Here is an 11,053-nt window from a genome sequence, read left to right as displayed (position 1 = left end):
TTTCACAAGACATCAAAGCATTAATTGATGATGTCCCGGAGAAAGGCAGGAGGAGGAAAGAAACATAAGTGTTCATTGAGTCTATCACATTTGAGTCTAAATCTGAGGATGACACACCCTTGGCATTCAAAAGGGTTGTAAGGAATAAAATAGAGGAAACAAAAGTGGAGGATAAAAAGCAACCGATCAGGAAAGTTACATTCAAAATACCGGCACAGAAGCAAGCACCAAAAACAATACCTTCAGCTCCATCCGGTACTACAAAAAGGAAGAAGAAGAATGACATTGATGTGGCTATTCAATCTGGTAATGTAACTATCATTCCACCAAAAACCTGTGCATAATTAGTTGATGAAATAACTAAGGATGGCATGTTAAAGAATGTACAGTTTTACTATGAACATTTAGAGGATGATGAACAAAGAGAGGTAGAGGAAACAATATTATTATATTTGGATATTTATAACAAAAAGCCTTAATAGAAATTGAAGATCAAATACCGGCAAAATTATATGATATGTTAAATACTAGGAGACTATCAGCAATGCAAGAAGACAAACACATAAAAATTCAAGAATTGTTATCTATTTTTGTTTCTATTACTCTGGAGGAAATGGAAATGACACTTGAGGTGGCAGATAGAAAAGTATTTAACAACAAACATAGAATAACCAGTCTGATGCTAGGAAGGGTAAATGGGATAATAAAGGAGACCCACAAGGTATGGGTTAAGTTCTTAGGAGAAAACAAAGGTTTCTTTACTTCACCAGAGTCAAAGACAGACACTACAAACACCCCGATTGAAAGAAAAGGAAAGGGTATTATGGGTACTTCACCCTCAATTTTGAAAAAGATTAAGATAGTGGAAATTAAGCCCCCGATAGATACAAGTGTACAGACAAATGTTGAGATATCAGCAAATACAGAGAGTGAAAAGGTTGATAATGTATAGGATACTGATGTTGAGGATAATAGTCCTCCGGATATAGATGTACAGGTTGAGGTTATAGTTCCTACAGGGGAACCAACAGTTACAGAGACTGCACCAAGTGGTGAAGCCACCGATGCAAGTGAGGAAGCTATAAAGGATAAATCATCAGAGGAGAAGAAAGGAGAATCTGACAGGGAACCGATAGTAGGTCCATCATTGTTGTCAATTGACACCTCGCAGGTTGTAAAGAAAAACATAACCAAGATGAGTCCTATTGAACTCATGATGATGGTTGCACAAAAATTAATGAAGGAGGGATCTATGGATAAAGGGATTGTTGATCAGTCTATCACTGTTTTACACGGACTAGTCCCGGATTTCAAGATTGACAGGGAAGTGAGCCCATCTAGAAATCTTAAGAGAATTAATGAGCACATTTCAAAGGATTTGCAATCCTTGCAGCATATTTCAAACAAAAAAGCACTGGAAAGGTTCACACAAGCTAAAAGAGTTGCATTTGATCAGGTGATTGAATCTGAGAAGAAGAAGATTGATGAAAAGCTGAAACTGATAGATAATTCTTTAAAGCAATTAACAAATATATACAGAATGTGTTGTAACATAGATATACTTACAGTTAATGTGTATAAGAAGATAAAGGACTTTCAGGAGAAAATTGCAAGTATAGCTAATTCTTTTGATGGATTGACTTCATTGACTACATCCATTGATGGTCAAATTTTGGTTTTGGAAGCTCAAATTTATGTTCTTGAGCAAGAAAAAGACAAAATCATAAGAAGAGACAGAAGTCTTAGAGGCTTGGTGAGTCCCTGATTGGATTCACTCAGTATACATAAGAAGGAATGCATGGATATGGTTGGAAAGCCCACATCGGCAGAGATAAGTGAGAAAGAATCATTTGCACATATACTAAATGGACTTGTATCTATTTCCGACACTTTCAAATCTGGTTGGGATACTTATCTTGAGCTATTGGAGAAGACATATCCAAAACATTTCAAATTTGTTAAGCTCCGATAAGATATTTTTGGGATATTCATTGTATAGTTTTTGGATCTTTGACATTCTTTTTAGATTTTTTGATGGCATTGATGTCAAAGGGGGAGTGATATAGATGTGAAAAAGAATAGAAGGAGATTTATACATTAGGGGGAGACATGGAGTATGGAGTATTTTTTAATATTCAGCTCAGGGGGAGCAGGCAGGATGAAACCGCCAAATGAAACCATGACCAATTTTCATATGAGTTTTGCCATCAATGCCAAAGGGGGGAATTGTTGGCAATTGACACTCAATTGGTTGGTTTCACTATGTTGTCATTGATGGCAACATGGTATTTTGTTTCGGTTTCATGTTTTGGTTCAGTTGTGTACCAACAGGCACTTCACAGACACTACACCGACACCGACACCGACACCGGTAGGATAGAAGGATTTCTTTGGTTATCGGCAATGCAGGCCGACATGGTTTAGAATAAGGTTATCGGTATTGGAGGCTGACATCTCTTGGATCCAACATCGGCAATTGTTTTTGATATTCATGTATATTTATGTTATCTAGCCAACATGTAATTTGATATTGTAATTATCTTTGTAAGACGACATAAGGCATGATAAGTTGTAGAGGGTATATAGGTCAGTTGGAATAGATCATTTTGAAATAATCATGGTAATCGACATGGTGATGGATTCGTGGATGTGATATAATGTGAAATATATCAGAGAGATTATGTATGTGAGGATATTTTTGTAAGGGTTATTCTGGTAAAGGGTTTAGGGTTTCAGACCGGAACATACAGAGCTTAACCGGAACTGTATTCTGGCATAGGAGATGCTATCTTAGCAGTTCACACACTTCTCCGGATTGTAGTCTGGATTTATATATAGTCAATGAGGCTCCTTTTGTGATTGAGGAGCTTACACACTTCTAGGATGTAAGCCTTCTTGCAAGTGTAGGCCCCTTATATTTTGTAATCTCTTCATATGGCCAGTGGATTGATATTGTGGGTCACAAATCCCACAGTGGTTTTTCCTCTTTGAGGTTTTCCACATATAATTTTGTGTGTTATGGTTCTCATTTTTATGATCGGCTTATTGGTTGTTTTACTTCTTTCAATTATGTATGTACCGGTATACCGTTTAGTGTATGCATGTTTTAATAAGGCTAAAATTGAACTCTCTGGTATAACACTGATTCACCCCCCCTCTCAGTGTTATTGGATTCCAACAGCTACAACAACCTGCATGCAAGTGTGTTTTCATGATTGATCTTGTCATGTCATCTCATATTATTGCATCAACCCTTGAAGATCTTTATTTAAAGAGAACTACACCACCACCATTATCAATCTTGAGGTAATATCATTTCAATTCATCATTTTACTTCAAATTTAGCCTCTACCCTACAAGAGTAAGCTCTCTTTTTTAATAATCATTATTGTAGTGGGGGTTAATTCCTACCCATAGTTGACTTAGGCAAGCCCCTATACACCACAATACTTTTCCCCTCATTTTTGTGTGCAAGTTACAAATCTGATAACAAAGAGTTACAGATTTGTAGAGAGAAACTAAGATACACAATTTTAGATTTTGAATAAGTGAAAAGCCCTGGTCTATGGAGCGTCACTCCATAGTCTAACACTTTTTTTGCTAAAGTTTCAGGTGAACAGTCTATAGAGCATCCTAATTTAGAATCAAACATTAAAGCTTACAAAGACACCTCCAAGTCTAAGGTGCCTCACTCCTTAGACCAACAATTTCAAACCCAAATTTCAATGACAAGTTCCTTTTTGCATCTCATTTCCAAATTTGATCTTACATTTTGATTTCCAATTTTGTATCTTTCTATTTATGTTGATTCTTGTCAATTTCCTAGTATTCTACCTAGTTCTTGCATCATTTCATATCTAATCATATCACTTCCAAAAGAGAACAAGCAACCAAAGTGTCCAACTCACCTAAGGGACTGAATTTGGTCCTAATTGATTATTCTCCAATGAATTTAATGGGATTGGAAATGATTCCTACTTTGCATGTTTAGAGTACTGAACACTTAATCCCATTCCTTTTCATTACCATATGAGATTATATTATAATTATTTTTATTATTAGTGAAAATAAAGTTGCTTCCACTCAAATGTTTCATATTATTATCACAAATGTGTAGAGTAGAAAATTGCATACCCCTATGGAATTCCACCTACAATTTTGTATCCACTTTAGTGTCCACTCCCATAGCATTTGAGGAGGCTCATTCCTACCCTTGCATCAACCTTTTTCCCTCTCAGGATGCTCAGGATACCCTTTTCAACAACTATCCTTCAACTTTTGTTTTGCATTCGCCGCGGGTTTCTCTTGCCACTCATCATTTTTAAGTGTGATTCGTCTAGACACCAGCATGCCGCACAGACGTCTATGCACCACACATTCGTCCTACGACATCTTAACCTTCAAATATCGATTTTGCACATTTCAACACTTGTCACCTATCTTGGTCGATGGGAACATCTCAGAATCTTCTAAACTCGCCAAACCTCTTTTCCGTCCTCTTCTCTCATTTTAAATCTATCTTTTCTCTCCATTCAAGTTCTCTCTATGGGGGGTTCTTCAAGCAATCTCTCATGTTCTCTTGGCCCGCACAACTTTCTCTTTCTCTCTCACTTGCTATAGTAATCTCTAGCTTGCTACAACACTCTCAAGCTCTCACAATAATCTCTTTGTATCTTTCTTGGCTTTCTCAAGCCTTGCTGGTAATATCTTTCTATCTCTATTACGTCTTTGAGCATCTTGTGATTTATCACATCCCTTATCTATCAAATCATTATCTTTTCTATTTACATATTTATCTATCTATCTATTCAGCTACCATGGAGGTAGAAACACCAAAACAGGGACTTCATTGAGGCAAGTCTCTAAATAGCACCAAACATTTTTCCTCTTCTGTATGTGTGTAGGTTTCTTTAAGGCATTCAATCACATGGAGGTTTTTTGTATTGTTGATTTTGTTCCTCTCATTCAATCCCTTAAATCTTGTTATTTATTTTATTCGTTTATCTCTACATTTGCTATTATGTTTCTAACTCCTAGGTTTTGCAAGTCAATTGAAACATAGAATTGGGTTTTCTCTATATTCAGAGTTTTCTGTTCATGATTCATATCAGACTACAACGTGTTGTACAAACATCTACACATCACGCTAGCGTCCTCGACCAAGATGCTTAGATTCAGATTGAAAACTCCCTATCGTTTGCTCTTACCATTTCTCTAATTAGATATCTTCACCAATTTCACTAGTTGGAGATATTTGAATGTAAGTTGTGAAATTGGCTCTCAAGGGAACATAGTTCTTCCCTTTGTAAGGTCACTTGTGCACCATTACAAAATGTTTTTCATTTTCAATTTTAGATGTATCTTGTGACCTCATCTATATTTAACTTTTATGGGACTAAAAGAGTATTTCATTACAATTTTATCATTCTAGATTCTTTCCAAAATTTATATTACTTGCCCTTGTTTTGCAATTCAATTTTAACATTTTAAAATTAACTAATTTTTTTTTCAACCACATGACTTATAAGTCTGAACATTATGAATTGATTCTCATTTTACAAAAAAATTGCATTAAATAAGTATCAAAATTCAAGATTATGAATGTAGTTGTGATTAAAGATTGTAAATAAACATAAGATGAGGCATATAGATTTTAGGCTTCACTAGCATTTGCTAGGCATACAATGAATGTAAAATTGTTTGGTTCCTAATTTAATAAAATGGAATTGAACTTTTCGTACAATTTATTAGGTTTGTTACACATTATTGAAGTATAGTTTGACCACATTGTGAATAAAACTATAATATTCTTTTTAATCTTATGGATATCTCTCACTGTGTTTCTCTAAAATTCTCATAGACCCAATTCTTTTGAGTTCTCTTGTTTTAACTTGTTGTAACTCCAAACACTTATAAAACGTGTTACTGAGCTCCCTCCCAATCATCTCATTAATAACAAATTATAAATCTCATCACACAATTTCGTAATACCATGAATATGTGATTGCACTGCAATGTAAACTGTGATTTTATCTTTAAATATACAAATGTTATTCAGTTTTTTCTAACATCAATCTATAAACCTCATTATGCAAAAAACTGCAAGTACCATAAATAATAGTGATCACAACATAAATACAATAGTAATCTTTTTTAACTAATTCATATATAAATTATAATAATTTATTTGTAATTAAAACCAAACAAATTGAAATCAAATTAAATTAAAAAAATATATATGAACGCACAAATATATTACATACTGAATTGAAAGTATAATTTAATCTCAAATGCTTATTCTAACATAGACAATATATAATATGATTAAATCCAAACAAAAGAACAATATAAAATGGGAAGGCTAATTGTGAACCCTCCTCTACCATTTTCTACTGATGGAACATCTTTCCATTTACTTGTAGTGTTCTTTGCCTTTTGTTTTTACACTTTCTTCGCCTCCTCCATCTTTTCATTCTATACATACGCAGAATTCATAGGAAAACTCAATGAAACATCCATATCATCATAAACTAGGTCTTTCACAGATACTCCAATAGTATATATAAACAGTGATGATGATTTACACACAAAATCACCAAAGCCAATCCCTTCAACTTTGCGTAGATCTCCTGTGTCTGTGGATCTGATCCGTCTCCTCACAAAAAGCATGTACCATTTTTTGGCCTTCAATCCAACTACATCCTGGGATCTTTTTAATTCCTCTATCTTTCATCAATCTCCTTACCATTTGAACCTCACCCCACCTGCCCACTTCTGCATAGATGTTTGAGAGAAGAACATAAGTTGCCTCATTTTTAGGATCCAAATCAAAAAGCAGTGCTGCTGTAAATACTCCTAAGCCTATATTCATATGTGATCTACAGGCACCAAGGAAACACATCCACACATCCGCCACAGGTTTAACTGACATCTTAATGATAAAGTTTAGGGTGTCCTCAAGATAGCCAGCACGGGAAAGAAGATCAATCATGCACACATAATGATCAATTGTAGGTGTAATGCAATAGGGGTTAATCATGTGATCAAAGTATTTGCAGCCCTCATCCACTAAACCTGCATGGCTGCATGCACATAGAACACAAGTAAAGGTTGGGGAATTTGGCTTTACATCTGTGAATTGCATTTGCTTGAAAGTTTCTAAAGCCTTTTCAACAAATCCATTTTGTGCATATCCTCCAATCATTGCAGTCCAGGAGACCACATTTCCCTGAGGTATATTATCAAACAGTTCACGTGCCTTGTCTATGCTTCCACATTTTGCATACATGTCTACCAGGGCAGTTGCAACTACAATATCTGACAAAACTTCTCTATCCTCTATGCTGTGATGGATGCCCATACCCTGCTCTAAAGCTCCCATTTTGGCACAGGCAGTGAGGATGCTGGCAAAGGTTGTGGAGTTTGGTTTTACACCTGCCAATTGCATTTGCTTGAAAGTTTCAAGAGCCTTTTCAATAAAACCATTTTGCACATATCCTGCAATCATTGCATTCCATGAGATGACATCTCTTCGAGGCAGTCTGTCAAACAGTTCACGAGCCTTATCTATGCTTCCACATTTTGCATACATATCTACCAGAGTGTTTCCAACTATGATATCTGACAAAAACCCTCCTTCAATTATGCTTTGATGGATGTCCATACCCTGTTCCAAAGCACCCACTTTGGCAAAGGCGGGCAGGATGCTGACAAAGGTTGCGGAATTTGGTTTAACACCTGCCCATTGCATTTGCTTGTAAGTTTCTAAAGCTTTTTCAACAAACCCATTTTGTGCATACCCAACAATCATTGCAATCCATGAGATGACATCTCTTTGAGGCATTCTGTCAAACAGTTCACGTGCCTTGTTTAGTTTTCCACATTTTGCATACATGTCTATCAGGGCAGTTGCAACTGCAATATCTAACAAAATTTCTTTATCCTTTATGCTCTGATGGATGTCCATACCTTGTTCCAAATCTCCCAGTTTGGCACAGGCAGGGAGGACGCTAGCGAAGGTTGTGGAGTCTGGCTTTACTCCTGTCAATTGCATTTGCTTAAATATTTCTATAGCCTTTTCAAGAAATTCATTTTGTGTATATCCTGAAATCATTGCATTCCAAGAGATGACATTTTTTTGAGGCATTCTGTCAAACACTTCACGTGCCACGTCTATGCTTCCACATTTTGCATATCCTGCAATCATGGCATTCCATGAGACCACATCCCTTTGAGGCATTCTTTCAAACAGTTCACGAGCCTTTTCTATACTTCCACAGTTTGCATATCCTGCAATCATAGCATTCCATGAGATCACATTTCGTTGAGGCATTTTGTCAAACAGTTCGCGCGCCTTGTCTATTCTCCCACATTTGGCATACATGTCTAACAGGACAGTTGCAACTACAACATCTGACAAAATTCCTCGGTCCTTTATGCTTTTATGGATATCCATACCCTGTTCCAAATCTCCCATTTTAGCACAGGCTGGGAGTACGCTGGCAAACGTAAACTGATCGGGTTGAAGACCTGTTTGTTGCATACGGTGAAACAGTGTAACGGCCTCTTGAGGACTCCCATGTCTTCTGTACGCTGCAATAATCGTATTCCATGAGACGATGTCTTGATCTTTCATGTAGTCAAACACTTTACGAGCATCTACCAAGCTTCCGCACTTAACATACACGTGAATAAGCTTATTATGAAAACTCGTTCGCATAGCAAATGCAAATCGCCTGTAAGCGATGAAAGAGTGGAACTTTAACCCTTGTCAAAGCGTAATACAGGTTTTCAATAATTGAAAATATGTAGTCTTCAGGGGAAATGTGTGTACTAAGCAGAATGTGCAACTCCTCCTTTAACTGCCCCCCTCCACATAATGCTGTGAGATTTGTATCAATGGTGGATGGCAATGGCATATTTATGATTTTAGTCGGAGTGTGAAAAATGTGCAGCGTTATTCAGTCTATGTCTACCGTAATGGCATTGCCAGTGGTAAGCATTTTCACTTACATTTCTTTACTGCCCTTTCGAGAACAGATTTTGAATGAATGGAAAACATCGAATGAGTGCCAAAACATCAAGATCAGATTTCCAAAGCCAAACAAACACCAACAGTTGAAAATACCCACCATACATACAGCAGTTTGATAACGTTTTCAGTATTCCCAAAACTCCATAGTCCTCGTCCATGATTCTCAACACAATATAATTCATCATGGCCGGAAAAGGAAGAAGAAAAACCTCTACATGCCATTAAAAAATGCAGAATGTGTTGTACCTCCCTCTAACATAATGATAGCAGACAATCAAGTTACAAGAAGAATTGCATCGTAAGAACGTAATACCAACCGAGTCGAATCTCAAAATTTAGCACAAATAGTCTTTTATCCGTGTTCTGCGTTGATATCTCTGTGTAATTGTATCTGCTGTTCTTAGACTCGGTAGAGTTGTACTAATAGTTCTCATGTCTGGTTTTTACATTGTCAACATTTTTTTTTAAAGGAATTATGGTAATATATCTAACATTTCACAGAAAATCAGAAGTTGTGATCATGTATTTTTTGGGGGTTAAGATTGGTTCTTATGATCAAATGGATTAGTTTATAATTCTATTTTAGAGTTGTTTGGTGAGGTTTGGATTCAATTTTTTTGGGTTGATGTTATGTTTGTTCTTCTATGATAGTTTTGTTGTTTTTCAAGAGACTTTCTAGTTTTTATCAATCGATTCATAATTCTGATTAAGATGGATGATTTCAATCACATCGTTTATTAATAGATCATTTACAAACACAGATGTTTATGACAAAACTCCAACATTATTAAATCAACTAAACAAAAGTTGCTAGTCATCATTTACAAAGATAGATGTTTTTGACAACACTCCAACAACATTATTAAATCAACTAAACAAAAGTTGCTCGTCACATGATTATAATTAATAGTAAGTCTTTGGACATAATGAATTGAATCTCCTATTATAAAAAAATTATGTGAAATTAGTACAAAACTTCAAGAGTTTTAATGTTGTGACTAAGGATTGTAAACAAATATTAGATGTGGCATACGGGAATTTAATCTTCACTAATATTTACTAGATATACAAATAATGCAAAATTTCAATTCCTATCTTACCAAATGGAATTTAACCTTTACTGTAGCAAGTTTGTTGTTAGTAAATAAAACAGTCAATTTTGACCATAGTTTGAATATAATTATAATATTCTTTTAGATTAATAGATGTCTCCCACTGTATCTCTCTAAAACTTTTGTTTTGGAGGTTATTTCAGCGTGCCTTTATGGAGGTTTGTGTTCAATATATTTTTGGCACCGAGAGATAGATAGGTTACAAGATTAGGTACCCAATGTCTTAGTACTCAAGGAAGAAATCAAGTAGAATGTACCTTCCTTTAACATTTTGACATGGCAAGCAAGTGAAAAGGAGAAAAATATTGCATTCAAAATCAAACAAACACATGTTCCATCTTCTCTTGGGTCACATAAGAAAATTGTTATCTATGTCAAATAGTGTTTTGTCAAAACCTATATCTAAATCTAGCAAAATATCTAGGTCTATTATTTCTTAGTCAAAACCCCAAAGGACAATAGCTAACTAAACAATTTTAAAACATAGCAATAAATTTTTCTTTTAAGCAAATTACATAACATTACAAACTCATCATGAAATTAAATGTAACATTTGCACATGCTGAAGATAATAATTCTCCTAACTATGTCCTCTTGCAAGTTCCCTAACGTCGCTACCTAAGCAACGCTCTAAACGATATTAAAGAATCTAACATCATAATAACATAACATTATGAATTGCATGAACATAAATAATTGTCTTTAAGATTCATTTTAAACACCAACCTAAGTGTTCCTAAGTTAACCTTTACTCAAGACATAATGATACATTGCATCACATAAGGGTGGTCAATACTAACATCACACCATTAAATACTATTCTAGAATTACATTCTTTCATTTACTACACATTACATTATATTACATCAATCTCCCCAAGGGAGTGTCCAAATTACAATGATAATGA

At 35.3% G+C, this 11,053-nt stretch overlaps 1 protein-coding gene across 1 annotated transcript; it reads right to left on the bottom strand.

The window, feature by feature from the left end:
- Positions 1 to 6,337: 6,337 nt before the first annotated feature.
- LOC131859602 (pentatricopeptide repeat-containing protein At4g13650-like) lies at positions 6,338 to 9,504 on the bottom strand. Its single transcript, XM_059213547.1, has one exon. The coding sequence runs from the start codon at positions 8,717 to 8,719 to the stop codon at positions 6,611 to 6,613; it is 2,109 nt and encodes a 702-aa protein (XP_059069530.1). The 5' UTR covers positions 8,720 to 9,504; the 3' UTR covers positions 6,338 to 6,610.
- Between the last annotated feature and the right edge of the window lie 1,549 nt (positions 9,505 to 11,053).

Source organism: Cryptomeria japonica, chromosome 10 (assembly GCF_030272615.1).
Source record: "Cryptomeria japonica chromosome 10, Sugi_1.0, whole genome shotgun sequence".
Lineage (NCBI taxonomy): Eukaryota > Viridiplantae > Streptophyta > Pinopsida > Cupressales > Cupressaceae > Cryptomeria > Cryptomeria japonica.
This window is presented reverse-complemented; position numbering and strand designations above follow the sequence as displayed.